The 19,866-nt window shown below is 43.5% G+C and overlaps 1 protein-coding gene across 1 annotated transcript; it reads left to right on the top strand.

Moving 5' to 3' along the window:
- Positions 1 to 1,294: 1,294 nt before the first annotated feature.
- On the top strand, positions 1,295 to 18,655 carry LOC134405703 (vomeronasal type-2 receptor 26-like). Its single transcript, XM_063136947.1, has 5 exons — positions 1,295 to 1,540; positions 2,291 to 3,145; positions 8,620 to 8,847; positions 16,870 to 16,891; positions 17,745 to 18,655. The coding sequence occupies exons 1-5, from the start codon at positions 1,295 to 1,297 to the stop codon at positions 18,653 to 18,655; spliced, it is 2,262 nt and encodes a 753-aa protein (XP_062993017.1).
- Positions 18,656 to 19,866: the final 1,211 nt, after the last annotated feature.

The following is a 19,866-nucleotide window of genomic DNA, read 5'->3' as shown; positions in this document are numbered from 1 at the left end:
TGAGAGATGAGTAAAGGAGAAAAAGGCAGGTGGAAAGAAGTTGAGTCTTAAAGAGAGACAGGAGAGGAGCAGAAGGAGAGAAGGAAAGAAATGTTTCTCCTTGGTTTGCTCAACCCTTGGGCAGATCAACCATTAGATAGAAAGAAGGGCAAGAAGAATGATTTAATCTGCCAGCCACCATGTGGGTTGTGTTCTAGCCACTTCTTTCTTTGTATTATTCCATGCTTCTTCGTGAAACTTTGAAATAACAATATATCCTCACAACAACCCAAGAGGTAGCATTATACACAAGCACACATAGGCCTAATCTACAACTGCCATTTATCCTGGGGTGGACTCAAGGTAATCGCTTCAGGTCCAAATGATGCACAGCTGTTCTTGGGATGAACCGGGAATGACCAGTCAGTTCTTCCGGGATATCTAGGATTGCTTTTGTCCTGGGGGGTTTTTCTGGTCCTGGAACAATCCCAGGGTTCACAGGCAGTGTGGCTCTCTCTCCTCTGGTCCTCTGTCTTCCCCATGAGTAGCAGGGCTCAGGAAACAGGCAAGGAGCTGTGCAGGCAGAGTCCACGGGCATCAGGGGTGAGAGGGAGAGCATTCTCTCCATCTTTCTTCATTGTGTGTGTTTTTTGAAACGGACCTTCGCGAAGGATCATACCCGCACTGTTGCGCTAATGCCTCCACGTTTAAAAAAACAATTGCACCCCAGAGTAGCCCTCCTTTACTTCCGTGAAAACTCGCTGATGTGTGGCCCCTGAGGAATGATCCCAGAAGCGCAAATCCCAATGACCATCCCTTCCCACTCCTGAAAGGCTTCCAGGTGTAGATTAAGCCTTAGTAAACTTTACAAAAGAAAAGAGGCTTGGAGAACTTGGGTTTTTTGTATCCAAACCAAACACGGGAGCCAATTCATCCTACTGGCTGTGCGGTTTACATTGCCTAAGAAGGTTACCAGTATGGCAAGCTGTGTTTATTTTTTTTAATAAAAATTAATTGATTAATTATTGCAGCAACATCTCATTTACTTAGACAAGGGGAGGGCAACTTATGGACTTTAATTGCTTTGCCCTAAAACTCCCATGATCACTTACAAATGACTTGGGCTGATAAGAGTGGTATATTTTGGCCCACATTTGGAGGACCAGTAGTTGCCCACCCTCACCACAGATGGATACATCATAATGTAAGTTGTAACACACTTGATTCCGTGATGTAATGATCAAAGTCTACATTAAAATCTTATTTCAGGATGATCCCTAAAAACTACCAGCATGTCCTTGCTTTTGTTTTTGCCATGGGTGAGATCAATAAAGACGCCAAGTTATTACCCAACATTACACTGGGAGCCAACATCTATGACAATTTTTTCAATGCAATAAGGACTTACTGGACCACTCTGGATCTGCTATTCAGAGGACTGAGGAATCCTTCTACTTACAAATGTAACAGGAGAGAGGAACCCATGGCTGCCCTTGGTGGGATCAACTCCCAAACATCCATCCAGATGGCCAACGTCTTAAATATCTTCAAGATTCCACAGGTATGTGTGAAGAGCAGAGGAAGGCTACCTTTGTGGGCTTGAGGTTCATTTCAATTTTTGAAGAGGTATTGAAGTTGCCTTTACAAAATTGGCGAGTGTTGGTGTTCTTAACAATGTGAGGCCAAAAAGAAGGAAGGAAGGGGGAGGAGACAGAGGACACTGTTAGATATCTTGAAGTTTGGGGAATGGGGGTTGATGAAATATGGGACCTTTGGCATGCAAGGCATGTAATGATTCATTTTATGAGGGAACTCACACAGGCAGGCAGACACACACACAAAGACTCATTCACTCGCTGACACTCTTGTGGCACAGAGGAAGCAAGTGTTAATTGGGGTTGGGAAGCCACTGAAACTGGTTATGTGTTTAAACCAGGGTTAGTATTGGTTCACATGACACGCTAAGACATGGATCCCCCAGCATGCTAAGCCATAATGTTGAGTTCAAAAATGCTTAACCACCGTGGCTTAGCATGTCCTCTGAACAGGGTCGATGAAGGGGAGGGATCTGAGAGGTGGTAAAGCTTAGTGACCAAACAGTATTCACAAAAGAAGTGGCTCCCACATGCAGGAAAAATGATGGTTTAGGTCTCAAATATGAAAACAGCCAAATTAGTTGACTGAGCTTTTAAAATCCAGCACATTTCCCTCGCATGTCCAGTGTCACTTTCCAAAAAGGAGAAAAAAATGAATGCCATTCACTCACACATTCATTCATTTATTCACTCACTCATTGTATCTTTCCTACTAGCTCAGCTATGGCTCCTTTGATCCAGTGCTGAGTGAAAAAATTCAGTTCCCTTCCTTCTACCGGATGGTCCCAAATGAAGATCCTCAGTATGTCGGGATTGTTGGGCTGCTCAAGCATTTTGGATGGAACTGGATTGGCCTCATTGTCTCGGAGGATGACAGCGGAGAAACATTCCTTCGGACCCTGAGACCAAGGCTCCTGCAAAACACTATCTGCATTGCTTGGACTCAAGTGATCCCAACAGTGACAACATATTTACCAAATAAGATAATCAAAGAAAAATTGTTGCCGATTAGTAATACCCTCTTTTTGAGTGACGTCAATGTGATCCTTGTGTATGGAGATGGTCAGTCTGTGGAGGGTTTACGAATTGTTTTGTTCTCAGCTGAGTTCTCTCATAAGCGCCCATTGGAAAGGGTATGGATCATAACTGCTCAATGGGATTTCACTGCTGTATCCAATGGGGCAATGCTCACCACAAGGACTTTCAACGGCACCTTGTCATTTACATTCCATACAAATCTGGTGCCAGGATTTCAGGACTTTCTTGAGAGCATCAATCCATTTCAGTCAACGATTTATTTCATCCAGCAGTTCTGGATTAGTGCGTTTCTCTGTTCGCTTCCACAATATAACCTTTATGTGCCAAACAAGAAAAGCTGCACTGGGGAGGAGAAGCTGGGAAGACTTCCTGGACCTTGGTTTGAAATGGGGATGTCCGGCCGGAGCTACAGTATCTACAATGCTGTTTATGCTGTAGCACATGCTCTCCATGCCATGGATTCATCGAGAGCCCTGAAGAGAGCAATGGGAGATGGGGGTAAATGGAGCCTTCTGAACGTTCAGCCATGGCAGGTAGCTGCAGCAATGAAACATAATCATAAAACGTAAAATAATGTAGAACCATTAAAAACAAGGGGAGGGGGAGCAAAAATCTATTTAAAAATCAAGGGAACTGTCCAATTCCAGGCTTCCTTGGATGAAAATGAAATGATTATTTAAATCTATTCCAATCCAGCTTTAGGCCTGGTTTAGCCTTTGTCACCACAATAAAAGGGCAGGAAACAGATAATGGGGGTGTAACCTTCTCAATGGCTTATTGTACTATTAACCATGGTATTCTTCTGAACCAATTCTGTGAGCTGGGAGTTGAAGGGTGGTGAAGTGAGGTTCAAATAGTTGTTGCAGGGTCAGTTCCAAGACATTGTCCCAGTTGCTTGTGCCTTGTGCCCTTGAAACTTGCTCTAGATCATCCCACAGGTGACCATCTTGTCTTTCATGCATTTTAACATCTATGCAAAACTGCTGGTTATCCAGTGATTTGGACATCAGAGCCATTAGTATGTGGTGGACATACACCTCTACATCTCTTTGACCCAGTTGAGTTGACATGCTAAGCCATGCTAGTTATGCATTTTGAGCCAAAAATTAAGGCTTAGCATGCTATGTGATCTATGTCTTAGCATGTCATGTGAACCAATACTAACCCTGGTGTTTACATAACCATGGTTTAAACACATTCACTAGCATTTGCTGCAAAAGCACTAGCAGCCCGACCGTGGCTTAGTGTGTTGTCTGCACATGCCCAATGTCATGAAAGTCAGGTGAAGCTGTCGAAGTTCTTGCATTCAGCAATGGACTGTGTAATGATCCGAGGCGTGGGCAGCCAGACTCTAGGGCTAGGCCGCTGGGATCCGGGAGAACTAAAACATAACAGAGCCCCATACAAGACAGGTAGTCTGGAAAGGTCTTACTTTAATAATACTAGCAAGGTATGGCAGAGCCCAAGGCAAAAGCAAAGTCCAGGCATGAGCAGGATTCAGAGTCCAGGAGTACACAAAGTCTAAGCAGGGTGAGAGACAAAAGCAGAGTCTAGGAATAGCAGGGTTCTGAGGCCACAGCTACACAAAGTCCAAGCAGAGCCAGAGCCAGAGGCAAAGTCTAGAAAGAAGCAGGTTTCAGAGGCCAAAGGCAAACCAGGGTTCAAGCAGGGGTCCGAGTCTCAGAACAGCAGGATTCCAGCAGGGCCAGAGGCAAGGGACATGGTCACAATGAAACAGAGGTTCAGGCACAGCAAGGCCTGAACTTGCAGGAACCGGCTACAGCAGATCCAAAAGATCACATTGCTGAGGCAAAAGCTAGAACAGAAATGCTGGACTTATAGCCCTTACCCTAGCTGCTCCCAGCTGATCCACATCAGCCCCCATGGAGTACTGCTGGCAAAGGGCCTAAGTCCAGCAAGCACTCTGCAGCACAACAGCTCCTGACAGTGGGCCTGGGTCCTGCAAATACTCCGCACTAGCACGGATCCTGACAGACTGGATGAGCATTAACAAACTTAAGCTGGATCCCAACAAGGCAGAAGTGCTGTAGGTAAGTGGGCTTGGTGTCCAGACATAGGCGTGCTGCAAGGGTTTGCCAGGTGTGTCCAAGCACACCCTGATGTGACACGCAATAAGTGCTGAATTAAGGGGGTCACTGAGTAGGGATCCAAACACAGGGGCAACAACGCTCTGGCTGCTCTTCTGCCACACCTAAAAACTGCTGCCTCCAGGAGAAGGCCATTCCCCCTGGCAGCAGGAGCAGAAAAGGAATTGCTCTGCTGGGAGCTTCTCTGCCGGCAGCCATGCTTCAAAGAGGGCAGGATGAGGGTCCCCAAAGGCTAAAATTGCCTCATCAGCCCCTCTTCTGGCCAGTGTCACCACAAAGCCCCACCAATGCTAGGACTTGAGGAACGTCTCCTCATCCCCTCCCCTGTCACCTACAATGGCCCTCCCGGGGTCAGGCAACCCAAACGCTGGTTAGGAACATTAATTTTACTGCCTTCTGCCTTGGATAGACTTTTTTGTAATAAAAGTGGTGTATCTGCAAAGTACGTCATCTTGTGGATTTATGCCAGGCAGTACTGATACATTGAGAAATGATACTCAGGACTAGGGGTGTGCACGTACCCCCCGCTCCGCTTCATTTCCAGATCCGCCATTTTCGGAGCGGCCCGCTTCGCCCCGCCCCCGCTCCGCCCACTTCCGCTCCGCTCCGCTCGGAGCTCCGGATCCAGATCGGAGCTCCGGATCCAGATCGGAGCTCCGGATCCAGATCGGAGCTCCGTTTTCCCCCCCCAAAGGGTTGCATTGACAGCTAAAAAAGTATACAACTTTTTTTCTGTTCAAGTTAGAAACCTCATGTTTGGCACCATGACACCTCATGGAGGTATACACACGCACGCCAAGTTTCAAGGCAATCCCATCATCCCCTGACTTTTGGCGAATTTTTGAAAATCGGGCACCCCATTCACATCCCTTGGGATAGCTCTGTAAATTTGCATGTTAGAAACCTCAAACTCGGCACCAGGACAGCTTATCCATGTGTCCACATGGACGCCCAGACTCAAAGCAGTCCCATCATCCCCTGATTTTGGGGGAATTTATGAAAATCCAACACCCCTTTCCATAGCTCCGACAATTTGCAAGTTAAAAAAAACCTCAAACTCACCACCATGAAAGCTTATCCAGGGATACATACGCACGCCGAGACTCAAGGCAGTCCCATCATCCCCTGTTTTTTGGCGGGGCTTAAAGCTGCAAAATTTGGAACTTCCAAAAGTCTAATTGAGTGCAGGAAGGACTTCTCCCCTGAGTCAATGCCACACACACACAACATCCCTGCGAGGTGGGCAGGGGAGGAGGGAGGGAAGGCAGGCAGGCATGCAGCAGACATTTCTGGGGGCATAAGGAAGTGAGCCAAGGATAAGCCAGTAATGCATATAAAATGGAATAAATCAATAAATAAACAAAGGAGGGGTGGAATTAAAAGCAGCAGTGTTGATGAATAAACAACAAGAAGAACTTTTTAAAAAAGGCTATATCTGTCTTTTACCAGTAAGAGGGGAGTGGACGTGCCCGGGGGAGAGGGAAGAAGCTGCCAGTTCGACTCATGAAAGCCATTGCTTCACCACGAGAAGTAGAACTTTCACTTCAACTCATGATGGGCATTGCTCCACCACTAAGAGAAGTAGAACGCTCACTTCGACTCATGATAGGCATTGTTCCACCGGGTTACTCTCTTTGGAGGGCTCTGATGGCCCTCCAAGTACAGGAGAGAGTGGGGGCACGTCCACGATGAGATGCCCTAGGGGAGCTCATCCCCTTGCACCACATCTTTTCAGTTGTTCCCCAAAGTTAGGGTGGGTAGCAGTGCTGTGTTTCTATCTCTTATTATTGGCTTAGTATATGATTTCAGGTTGTGTTTGTGCATTTGGTGGGGCTACTGTTTTAAAAAACACTGGGAAAAGTCCGTTCAGATGAAGAAAGAGAAGTTTCCCAGAATCCCAAGTTACCCGTTTTGCCTATCCCCTCCTCCAACTTTGGGATCATGTGATCATGACTGGGAGCTGACTCTGCCCCTCAGCCCTTTGAAAAAGGTATTTTTCCCGCCGATTTTTTAAAAAATTCTAGCGCGCGACCCGCACCACGCAAAAAGTTGAGAGTAGTCTCAAAATGACCCCCATCCATGACTCTCTGAGCACAAGAATTTCCACAAGAACTCGGCACCATGATAGCTTATCCATGTGTCCACATGGACGCCAAGTTTCAAGGCAATCCCATCATCCCCTGATTTTTGGGGAATTTTTGAAAATCGGGCACCCCATTCACACCCCTTTCCATAGCTCCGTCAATTTGCACGTTAGAAACCTCAAACTCACCACCATGACAGCTTATCCAGGGATACACATACGCCGCATGCCGAGACTCAAGGCAGTCCCATCATCCCCTGTTTTTTGGCGGGGCTTAAACCTGCAGACCTCTCAATGGGGCCATTTCAAAGGAAATCCCAACATGCCATGAATTGGGGAGTAGAGATCAACCTATATGAATCTTCTTCCACACTTGAAAAATGGATTTGGAACTTGAGCACAGGAAGGACTTCTCCCCTGAGTCAAAGCCAGACACACACAACATCCCTGCAAGGCGGGCAGGGGAGGATTGAGGGAAGGCAGCAGACATTTCTGGGGGCATAAGGAAGTGAGCCAAGGATAAGCCAGTAATGCATATAAAATGGAATAAATAAATAAATAAATAAATAAACGAAGGAGGGGTGGAATTAAAAGCAGCAGTGTTGCTGAATAAACAACAAGAAGAACTTTTTAAAAAAGGCTATATCTGTCTTTTACCAGTAATAGGGGGACGTGCCCGGGGGAGAGGGAAGCAGCTGCCAGTTCAACTCAAGACAGCCATTGCTTCACCAAGAGCTCTGAGGTAAACGCTCACTTCAACTCATAATAGGCATTGCTCCACCACTAAGAAGTAAACGCTCACTTCGACTCATGATAGGCATTGCTCCACCGTTTTACTCTCTTTGGAAGGCTCTGATGGCCTTCCAGTACAGGAGAGAGTGGGGGCATGTCCACGATGAGATGCCCTAGGGGAGCTCATCCCCTTGCACCACATCTTTTCAGTTGTTCCCCAAAGTTAGGGTGGGGAAGGTTGTGTTTGTGCATTTGGTGGGGCTACTGTGTTAAAAAACACTGGGAAAAGTCCGTTCAGATTAAGAAAGAGAAGTTTCCCAGAATCCCAAGTTACCCGTTTTGCCTATGCCCTCCTCTAACTTTGGGATCATGTGATCATGACCGGGAGCTGACTCTGCCCCTCAGCCCTTTGAAAAAGGTATTTTTCCCGCCAATTTTTTTAAAAATTCTAGCGCGCGACCCGCACCACGCAGAGAGGTGAGAGTAGTCTCAAAATGACCCCCATCCACGACTCTCTGTGCACAAGAATTTCCAGAATGATAGCTTAAAAATCAACCCAGTTATCCCCGATTCTTTCCCGCAATGCAATCCTATGGGCGAAAACCGCCGTTTGACCCGCGCTGTCCGTTTGTTTACCCGATTTTTAAAAAATTCTAGCACGCGACCTGCACCACGCAGAGAGGTGAGAGTAGTCCCCAAAATGACCCCCATCCATAACTCTATGTGCACAAGAATTTCCAGAACGATAGCTTCAAAAACAACGTAGTTATCCGCGATTATTTCCCGCAATGCAATCCTATGGCGAAATGTTTTCAAGATGGCGATCGGAGCGCTCCGCCTGAACTAGGAGCTCCGAAAAATGGTCGCTTCTCTTCGCCTTGCTTCTAGGGGTCTGCGGCCCGCTTCTACTCCGCCTCTGAGTAAGGCGGAGCAGGCCAATCCGCTACTGCTTCTACGCTCCTAATCGGAGCGGAGCACATGCCTACTCAGGACACAACTAGGCAAAATTTCAAAGACAGAATACTAACCCTTTCCCCAAGACTGTCCTTAATTTGTTTTTTTTGTTTATTTTCTTGCAATCTAGCTTCACTCTTTTCTCAGGAACATCAGATTTAACAATAGTGCAAAGGAAGAAATATCCTTCGATGAGAAGTGGGACCTTGCAAGTGGATTTGATATCATCAACCTAGTCACATTTCCCAACCAATCCTTCCAGAGAGTCCAAGTTGGAGAGATGGACCCTCAAGCTCCTGCAGGCAAAGAGTTCAAAATCAATGCAAGTGCTGTTACATGGAACCCCAAGTTTAAGCAGGTGGGTGTTACTTTCATACCTCTTCCTCCTCTTCCTTCATCATCATCATCAATCAGCATAGCCTGTATAATGTTCCAATATGTCAGAGATGCCTATTTCTCAAAGTATGCTTGGTATTCTCTCCCCTCAGCCTGGGCAACACACACACACACACACACACACACACACACACACACACACAGAGCCAATAATGTGATTTATTAAGTTCACAATTATCTGGAGCATAATTACTTTTTATGTTGTTTAACATTTACATGAAGCCGCTGGGTGTGGTCATCTGGAGCTTTGGAGTGTGCTGTCATCAGTATGCTGATGACACACAGCTCTATTTCTCCTTTTCATCTTCAGTAGGAGAGGCTGTGGTTGTGTTTAACGGGTGCCTGGCTGCGACAATGGACTGGATGAGGGCTAATAAACTGAAACTCAATCCAGACAAGACTGAGATGCTGTTAGTAAGTGATTCTCGTGACAGGATGGGGGGTGTTCTACCGGTTCTGGATGGGATTGCACTCACCCTGAAGGAGCAGGTTCGTAGCTTGGGGGTTCTTTTAGATCCATCATTGTCACTTGAGGCTCAAGCGACCTTGGTGGCACAGAGTGCCTTCTATAAACTCTTGTTGGTGGCCCAGCTATGCTGCTATCTAGACAGGGATAACCTAGCTTCAGTTGTCCATGCTCTGGTAACCTCCAAGTTAGATTACTGCAATACACTCTACATAGGGCTGCCTTTGAAGACTGTTCGGAAGCTGCAGCTCGTGCAAAATGCAGCGGCCAGAGTACGCGCTTCCCTTCTTCCAGTCCAAAGAAAGACACAGACTCTGCTGGTCCAATTAATCATAAATATATTTTCTAACAACCATCCACCACCGACTACATCAACTACCCAACCACAACATGAACATTACCTACAGAATATATACACAGGGTTTTCAACCTGACCAGCAACATCTCAGGTGCTGCTAATCAGCACACCCTGGCTGATGCAATTAGCTCTCTTCATTTCAGGAGCTTGGTTAACCCTTACCATTCAGGTCTGTAAAATCCTTTTTACTTAGAGTGAATACATTGACACCCCTCCATTTTACTGACCTGAATGAACATACACAAAACAGTTTACATATTGTGATTTACCATATTCAGTTTCTCAATTAACTCTTGATGCCTTTTTGCACATAATGGTTTAGTCATCAGATCTGCTACATTATTTTCTGATTCACAGTATTCCAGATCTATCAGTCCATTATTTACAGATTGTCTAACATTACAATATTTTATATCCACATGTTTACTCCTGGCATGCATTGTTTCAGTTTTAGCCATCTGGATACATGTTTGGCTGTCTTCATTTACTTTTATTGGTTTATCAATTGGCACATTTACATCTATCAACAGTTGTTTGAACCACACTATTTCGTTACACAGTTCAGATAATGCTGCAAATTCTGCCTCAGCAGTAGAAACAGAAATTGCATTTTGTTTCCTTGCTTTCCAGCCAATTATGGAATCAGCAAATGTTACCACAATGCCAGTGGTAGATTTTCTATCACTTCTGTCTCCAGCATAATCACTATCCACGTAACACTCCAGATTTGGTGTTCCTGATGAACTTAATTTTAAGCATTTGTCCTGAGTGCCTTTTAAATACCTCATTATTCTTTTTACAGCTTGCCATGCATTTGTTGTGGGTTTTGCCACCAATCTACTCAGAATGCTTACTGCATTGGATATGTCTGGTCTTGACCATTGTGCCAGGTACAACAGACTTCCAATGATAGATTGATAAAGGTCTGGGTCTTGAAAATATGTTTCACCTATATTCTTTTGAAAATCTACTACCATTGGAGTTTGGACACTTTTGCAAGTGTCCATGTTATATTCTTTTAATAATTGCTCAATTTTCTGTTTTTGGTTTAGCAGAAAACTGCCATCTTGTGCCCTTTCAATTTCAACTCCAAGATAGTTTTTAATATTTCCCAAATCTTTCAATTGAAATTCTTTACCAATTTCCTTTTCAAAGTCTTGAATTTGTTCCTTTTTACTCGCCATCAAACAAAGATCATCTACAAAAGCTAACAAAATCATTTGTTTTTCTCCTGTTCCCTTGGTATACACACATGGATCTGACAAGCTTCTTTTAACACCTTGGGATTGTAAAACTTCATCTAAACATTGATTCCAATTTCTGGCTGACTGTTTTAGACCATAGATGGCATTGTTCAATTTATACACCATTCCTGTTTTTCCACTTTCATACCCAGGAGCCTCCATCATGAAAATATTTTCCTTTAGTTCTGCATTTAGGTAAGCAGTTGTGATGTCAAAATGATTGACTTCAAATTTCTTTAATGCTGCCAATTTCAAAGCTAATCTTACGCTCTCTGACCTAACAGTAGGTGCATAGGTCTCATCAAAGTTCAAGTGTTTTCTTTGTGTAAATTCCTGTGCTACTAAACGTGCCTTGTATTTTACTTTACCAGACACTAGAACTTTCTTTTTGTATACCCATCTGCAGCCAACTGCTTTCTGATCTTTAGGCAACTGTGTTGGTGTAAAGACCTTGTATTTTGCCATTGAATGCATTTCTTCATCCATTGCCTCAAACCATTTTTTAGATTCAGCTTTTGGCAATTCCAACACATCCTCTAAACATTGAGGTTCATAACTTACATGACACACTCTCACTTCCCCCACAGTGAATCGCTCTGGAGGTATGCCTTTTGTTGCCCTTTCAGAACGTCTGGGTACAAAGATTTCAGTTTGCCCCTCCTCTCTCTCTACTTTAGGACTTAGAATGTCTGCTTTCTTTTCTGGACTCTTTGCTGATTCTTGTGACCGCTGCAAACTGTGTTCTGTCTCCTCACTATCACTTAGTGGCATGATTATCTCTGTGTTTGCATGTAATCTCTCCCAACCATCCTGTTCTGCAAACTCTGCTGACCTGGAAATTACAACTTTCCCATTGTTAAGTGCAAATCTATATGCCTTAGAACCAGGTTGGTATCCAACGAATCTCAGTTTCCTTGCCTTAGGCTGACCCTTTCTTCTTTGTCCCTTTGGTATATGCACCCATGCGTAACAACCAAATACTCTTAAATGAGACAACACTGCTTTCTTTCCAAACAGCAGATAATATGGAGTGTTGTTCATGACAGAACTCCATAATCTATTCAGTATATAATTCGCTATTAAGATAGCCTCCCCCCAGAAATGCCTTGACAATCCTGAATCCTGTAACAGTGAGTCCTTCATGGTTTGTAACACACCATTCCTCCGTTCTGCCACACCATTCTCACTGGGGGAGTATGGGTTTGTTTTGCGATGCCAAATGCCTTGCCGCTTCAGCCAACCTTGAAAAACACCTGCAAGAAACTCTCCCCCTCTATCTGTTTGTAACTGAGCCACTTTGTAAGAAAACCTCCTCTCCACCCAAGCAACCCAGCTTTTAAATGTCTCAAACGTTTCATTTTTGGATTTGAGCAAATAGCAGAACCCATATCTTGTAAAATCATCCACTATTACCAGCACATATTTTGCCCCTCCTAGGCTTTGTGACAGAGGACCAATTAAATCTGCATGCACCAATTCAAATGTTTTTTTCGTTGACCTATTACTCTGTTTACTAACAGGGTAAGCCTTTGATTTTGATACTTTGCACGCAGCACAATCCAAATACTTGCCACACTGTTTTATATTTAACCCTTCACACATTTCAGGCATTTTGGCCAAAGCTCTGAAATTTGCATGACCCAACCTCCTGTGAAGTAAATGTATACAATTATCACGCACTGGTTTGTTATACATTGCAGTATTTACATTATCAGAGATATTTTCTTTAGGTAACATGACATACAGCCTGTCCTTTAACACACCTTTCGCACAGAGAATTCCATTTTTTTCTACTTTGCAATACATTCCTTTAAATAACACAGAATATCCATCCTGTGTAAGAGAGGAAACACTTAAAAGATTATACTCTAAGCCTGGCACCAGTAATACCCCATCAAATGTTTTGCTCATGCTTGGCACAAACACTTGCCCTTGACCATGAACTGCAGATTTCTTTCCATCTGCCAAACTAACATGGTCTTTAGAAGTTGGATTCAAAGTCACAAAATCTTCTTTTCTGTTGGAGATATGCTGGCTGGATCCAGAGTCTAGGAGCCAGGTTTCCTTTTGCAGCTCATCAACTGCTCTCACCACTGAAACAAACTGCTGACGTTTGCCTCTTGTTAATCGCTGGTTCCTGGGTTTCTCAGCCCCTTCTTGCAGCTGAGCTGTACAATTTATTTTCAGATGCTGTGTTGATCCACATCTGTAGCAATGCTTTACAGCCAGAGCTCTCTCTACTCCTCCGCTGGTCGCTGCCTCCTCCATGTCTTTTTTTCCTCGCAAGCTTATTTTTGCACGGGCACATTCCTGTACTTTATCAGTCCGTTTCTGCTCCTCTTCGAGAAGCCTCCCAGTAAGATAATGCAAAGTAAGCTCTCTTTCTGGCATTGATTCTAAGCTGGCAACAACCATATTCCAAGAATCATCTAGGGAGCTTAGAATAATATATACTTTGTTTGCTTCTGAAAAAGTCATTCCTCTTACCTCCAGTTCTGCAAACAAAGTTCTCATGTTTTGCAAGTGCTGAGATAAACTTTCCCCCAGCTTCAAGCTAGCTTTGTATAGCCTTCTGGTTAAAGCAATCTTGCTGCCTGGAGTGTCACAGACATAAATCTGTTGCAAAACATTCCAGCATTCACTGGATGTTGTTAACCCACGAATGTAGACAAGTTGGCTGTCTTCCAGACCCAAAATTATACATGCTTTAGCTTTTTCATCGGCTCTCAACTCTCTTGCAGTAGGGTTTACTGGAGGATTACTGACTGCATCCCAGAGACCTTCCCTCCGGAGGTACATTTCCATTTTAATGCACCACATTAGGTAGTTATGTTCATTTAGTCTGTTCAAAGGAATTCCTCCACTCACCGCAACTGCTACCTCAGCTTCCATATCTTCTGGTGTTCTCAGGCCTCGTTACAAAACCTTCAACAGCTCAAGAAGATGCCTTAAGCACTTCTCACCAGTGGATCCACTCAAACAGAATCAGGGCTTTCAAGTCAGCTCTGGGCCCATAACCTGACAGAATACACGCTTCCCTTCTTCCAGTCCAAAGAAAGACACAGAGTCTGCTGGTCCAATTAATCATAAATATATTTTCTAACAACCATCCACCACCAACTACCCAACCACAACATGAACATTACCTACAGAATATATACACAGGATTTTCAACCTGACCAGCAACATCCCAGGTGCTGCTAATCAGCACACCCTGGCTGATGCAATTAGCTCTTTTCATTTCAGGAACTTGGTTAACCCTTACCATTCAGGTCTGTAAAATCCTTTTTACTTAGAGTGAATACACTGACAGATTTCAGGAACCAGAAGGTTCGACCATATAACACCTGCTCTGGTCCGCTTGCACTGGCTGCCTGTATGTTTTCAAGCCCAATTCAAGGTGCTGCCTTTGACCTATAAAGCCTTACATATCTTGGGACCCCAATACCTGATGGAACGCCTCTCCCGACGTGAATATACCCGGTCACTACGTTCAACATCTAAGGTCCTACTCCGGGTGCCTACTCTGAGAGAGGCTCGGAGTGTGGCAACAAGGGACAGGGCCTTTTCGGTGGTGGCCCACAGACTATGGAATGATCTCCCTGACGAGGCTCACCTGGCGCCAAAGCTGCTATCTTTCCGGCGCCAGGTAAAGACTTTCTTCTTTGCCCAGGCATATGGCGGCACATCTTAATCACCCACATGTTTAGTTTTTTAATGGTTTTTAATGCATTATGTGTGTATGTTCTGTGTTTTAGAATTTTAAATTTTGTGTACTTGTTTTAATCTTAATTTTAGAATTTCTGTAAATTGCCCAGAGAGCCCTGGCTATGGGAGTGGTATATAAGTGCAATAAATAAATAAATAAATAAATAATGTGTTGATAAAAAGACAGAATGGAATGCTAGCTCATGTCTACTTCTGGCTCCTCTAAGTGAGTGATTTATTGCATGGTCATGAATGGCCACTCAGAGATGTTTGTGGGTCAATTACACAATGTCATCAACCACCAGGATGTCTCCTGAGCTATTCCCTGAAAATCACGCTATGAAAAGAACCACATTTAATGTGATAATATCCAAAAAAAGTGGGATCATCCACCACTAGATGGTGCTGTCTCAATGGAACTGAATGGAGCACACTTAGAGGGGAAGTATTCAAATCACATGGTTGCCCTCTGCACCCATGTAGTGCAGCCCATAACAATCGTGCAAACGAAGCAGCAAGCACAAAGCCAAGGGTAAACAAGGCAAATTCTCTTTAATTTTGAGGTGTTCTCAGTCCGGCTTCTTAGGATTAGGAACGGATGAATCTATCTATTTCACTAATACTTTCTCAGAAATTTTGTGCACATATTTGACACAAATTTCCCCACTATGACTTTTTGTATGCTGTTTTCATGAATGTATACATTTCTGTACACACTGTTTTGATTGGAGGACTGCAACACAAAATTTGGAGCAGAGTGAAAAATAAAGGATAATTGTATCCCCATTTGCAGATTAGTTTGCAAAGTGGGTATCAGGTCCATTCATATTAAAATGCTTGTGAAGTTACAATCATTTTTTGAAGCAGCTAAATTGTAGGTATTTGGATCTCAGATATATAGGAATGTGATGCTTTCTAGGTGCTTCAGAATGTATAATTCAAATGTTTCACATTATTTCCTTCCCCCATCACACACACATCTTAAATGATGCTCAATAGTGCAGAGCCAAAGTCACACATACGCTGTTATCAAGTGGATATGTTTTTTTACTTACTTATAATATTTATATAACATTCCATATTTAAAAAAATATTCTGGAGTGGTGGAAATAATAAATAAAAAACAGTAAAAAGATTTTAAAAAAATGAAAACAGCATATTAAAATTGTTCATTTCAAAACTGAATACCAATAAAAATGGTGGCTGGTCAGTTATGGAATGCTTCCTGGATAAGAGCTGTTTTCAGGAGGTACTAGAAGCAGCAAAGTGTTGGTGCCTGCCTGAACACTAGAGGCATGGAATTCCAAAGAAAAGGGGCCACCACACTGAAGGCTCTTCTCCTGGTGAACTCCAACTGGGCCGTAGATCCATCTGGAACCAACAGAAGCATGCTCTCTAAAGAACTCAATGACCAGGAAGGTTGGAAAGGAAGAACGCACTCTCTCAAGTATCCTGGTCCCAAGTTGTTTAGGGCTTTGACGCTAATAAAAGCAACCTTAAACTTCGCCCAATAGCAAATAGGCAGCCAGTGCAGTTACCTCAGCAAAGGAGTTATTTTAATAGTTATTAAAATGTTTATAACCCATCTTTTTGCCTTAAAACCCTCATGACTATTATAAACTCTGAGATGCATCAGAGTTGCACCCCTACTCTACTTCCCATAGGTGCACCCAGATAAGATTAATAATACCCAAAGCTCTAGCATGGAATAGATAACATCTGTATGCTCTTAGAAGGGAAGAAACTCAATGCTCTGATGTACAATCGAACAATTCACATTTTATATGATGGCAATATACATGCATGGACTTGGTATGGATTGGCCTTCTGTACACTCAAGGAAGAACATGTTATTTGGGATTCAGAGGCACAGACAATGGAATAAACTACATCATTGGGATGAAGAACTGTAATGATGGAATGGACAATATGCAACTCAGAAGTGGTGGTTGCATATCGTCCACTCCATCATTGGAACTGGAGTGATAATTCTAGTTTCAGAGATAAAAATCATGAGATTAGATCTTACACAGCCAACACCAAGAGCTGAGGATCACTTGGGTTTTGTGGGCCTACTCTTCTTGCTATGGGAATGGGGACTCCTTTTTGTCAATAGTATTGCCATTATCACCACCTTTCAGTTACCCGAGAGCCACCAGGTGAAGCAGCAAAGTAGTGCTTGTAAACTCACCTGTCTTCTCCTTCTAGTTGGCTGTGAGAATTAGGTCCAGTAAGCCCAGTCCTCACCACCACCTGAAAAGAGAGAGCAAGTGAGTGAGTGGCAAGAGCTAGTTTTTGCCAGTTGTCCACCTATGTGTTTGGGGAAGAGAGTGAGTGACAAGGTGGGTGAGATGAATTATCATCAGGAATTATGGTGGTGTGTGTTTCTCAGGTGGTACATCCTTGACATCTTCACATTTTGAGATGCTGGTCACAAGGTGTTGCAATGTTGCAGGGCAAAAAAGATGTAGTTGAGAATTAGAGCAATGAGGACAAACTAGCTTAGCCAAATGTCCTTCCTTGTGGTTACCATTAGATGCTGCCCAGTTCTACCTGTGTCAAGAGCTGCCGCCATGGACAGAGCATGTTGATCCAACAGGGACAACAAATCTGTTGCTATGATTGTGTTCAATGTGCTAAAGCAATGATTTCAAAAATGATAGGTAAGTCAAGGAATCTCGATTTACATGGAAAATGTACCAGAACTTTAAAATGTGTGTCTACTGTAATTGTGTCATTTTTACGTGTGTGTGTGTGAGAGAGAGAGAGGGAGAGGGAGAGAGAGAGAGATTGTGTTTTTGTTTATTGGAAAGCATAACCATTAATTTAACTTTTGTAAACCATCAAGAGAGCTTTGGCTATGGGGCGGTATATAAATTTTAATAATAATAATAATAATAATAATAATAATAATAATAATAATAATAATAATAATTAGTTGAAGGTGAAATTGAATACTACACCTTTGTTGTCTAAGCCCAATAATGTGTTTTGTTTGTCACCATTCGAATTAGTAAATGTCAACTAAGAACTGGGAATATTGTATAACCAGAAAATAATGAGACTTTTCTCATGACTTTCAGATGCAGACCAATGTGAGAAGTGCCCAGAAGATCAGTATCCAAACAAGAAACAGGACCAGTGTATTCCTAAAGTCATAAGTTACTTAGCCTATGAGGAGCCTTTGGGGGCAGTTCTTGTTTCCTCGGCTCTTTTCCTTTCTGTAATCACAGTTGTGGTGTCGTGGAGCTTCATTCAACATCAAAATACTCCCATCGTCAAAGCCAACAACTGGAGCATCACATGTGCCCTGCTCTGCTCTCTGCTGCTCTGCTTCCTCTGCTCCTTCTTGTTCATTGGGAGGCCTGGGATGGTGACCTGCCTTCTGAGGCAAACTGTGTTTGGCATTGTCTTCTCCATTGCAGTTTCTTGTGTGTTGGCCAAAACCATCACTGTGGTTTTGGCCTTCATGGCCACAAAGCCCGGAAACAGAATGAGAAAATGGTTTGGGAAGAAACTGGCAGTATCAGTCATCATTCTCCCTTCTCTTATTCAAGCTGGCATCTGTGCAGTGTGGTTTGTAATCTCGCCCCCCTTCCCAGAGTTTGACATGCACTCCCAGATTGGGCAGATCATAGTGCAATGCAACGAAGGCTCAGACATCATGTTCTACCTTGTCCTGGGCTACATCAGTTTTCTTGCTATTGTCAGCTTCACGGTGGCTTTCTTTGCCAGAAAGTTGCCCGATACTTTCAATGAAGCCAAGCTGATCACCTTCAGCATGTTGGTGTTCTGCAGTGTTTGGGTGTCCTTTGTTCCCACCTACCTAAGCACCAAGGGGAAATACATGGTGGCCGTGGAGATCTTCTCCATCTTGTTCTCTAGTGCTGGCTTATTAGGTTGCATCTTTCTCCCCAAATTCTATATTATTGTTCTGAGGCCTGAGCTGAACACCAGAGACCAGCTAGTAAGCAAGAAGGGTCGTAAGTACTGACTTTTCCCCTTTCTTCCCCCAATTTCTTCCCCCCCTCTTCTTCGGTATTGTCTTTTTTACTATTTTAAAAAACGTTAAGCCCATAGACAATGCCGTTTCTACTTTTGTGTTTGTTAAGCATTTAGCAAGGTGTATGTACTCAAGAAATAATAAATAATAATGTATTAGATATTTATGTGTTTATAATTCAGCAACGGGGGGGGGGACCTTCTTTCCAGTTTCAAAAGGAGTGAAAAGAGAAGAAATATATCAAGGAAGAGGCTTCAGCTTCTTGGATACCTTTAGGTTTTTAAAAGGATAGAATTAGTCCCTGCACTGTCCTAATCTTCTGGTTGCTTTAATTTTTCTTCTACTCTATTGGACTGATATATGTGATGTTGGCATGAAGGTGGGCCTATGCACACCATTTCAATGTGGAATTCAGAGAATAACTTCCTAGTGGTTTGTGCTTAGTGAGTCAGACCTTTTTCTCAGTTCTTCCATCCCTAATGACATAGGAAATGCAGTAGCTGAGAATGAGCAGTAACCTTGTGTTTGGGCATACTCTGATGACATTGACTTTCATAAAACTTCCACTGAATGTTGCACGTGCACCACGTACAGAGGACATCATGGCAGAAATGACCAAGGAATGGACTCCTCGGCTGCTTTGGGGAAAGCCTATGTTTATGTGTGTGAGGCTCCTCGTTCAGTCTCCAGCAGGGGCAGCAAACAGGAGTTTGACAGGGGGAGTTCGGCAGGGGAGGACAAGGGGGAGTTCTCTAAGAAAAAAGCAAAGGGGAAAAACCAAGAAAAAATTAAAAAACCAAAAAACACAAAACAAAAACAAATAAAAATAAAATAAATCTTTTTCTCTCTCTTAAGACATACTCATATAGTTGTGTACCTTCAGAGAGGATAGGACAAAGCACAGGCAATTCCACTATAACAAGAAAGGAAAAACAAAACAGAAATAGACAATATGGACGGAAAGGAGTCCCTAGTGCTGGTGACCTGCAAAGTGTGTACAATGTTCGTGTTCCAGCCTGAGGTTGGCATGGCGTACAAGTGCAACAAGTGCAAGCTGGTGGCACTTTTGGGAGAAAAAGTGAGAGGACTTGTGCGGCGAGTGTCCACCCTCCAAGGAATATAAGAAGATGAGGAGTTCTTAGACAGAATGGTGGAACTGCAACAGCAACAAGAAGCACATGAGATTGAAGAGCAACAGCCAG

The sequence above is a fragment of the Elgaria multicarinata genome, chromosome 11 (assembly GCF_023053635.1).
Source record: "Elgaria multicarinata webbii isolate HBS135686 ecotype San Diego chromosome 11, rElgMul1.1.pri, whole genome shotgun sequence".
NCBI lineage: Eukaryota > Metazoa > Chordata > Lepidosauria > Squamata > Anguidae > Elgaria > Elgaria multicarinata.
The sequence above is the reverse complement of the archived record's forward strand: the minus strand, read 5'-3'. Positions and strand labels throughout refer to the sequence as shown.

Coding starts and splice junctions, on each gene's coding strand:
- LOC134405703 (XM_063136947.1), top strand. CDS start 1,295: ATGGGTGAGATCAATAAAGACGCCAAGTTATTACCCAACATTACACTG. Junction 1,541..2,290: donor ATATCTTCAAGATTCCACAG/GTATGTGTGAAG, acceptor CTTTCCTACTAG/CTCAGCTATGGCTCCTTTGA. Junction 8,848..16,869: donor GGAACCCCAAGTTTAAGCAG/GTGGGTGTTACT, acceptor TTCTCCTTCTAG/TTGGCTGTGAGAATTAGGTC.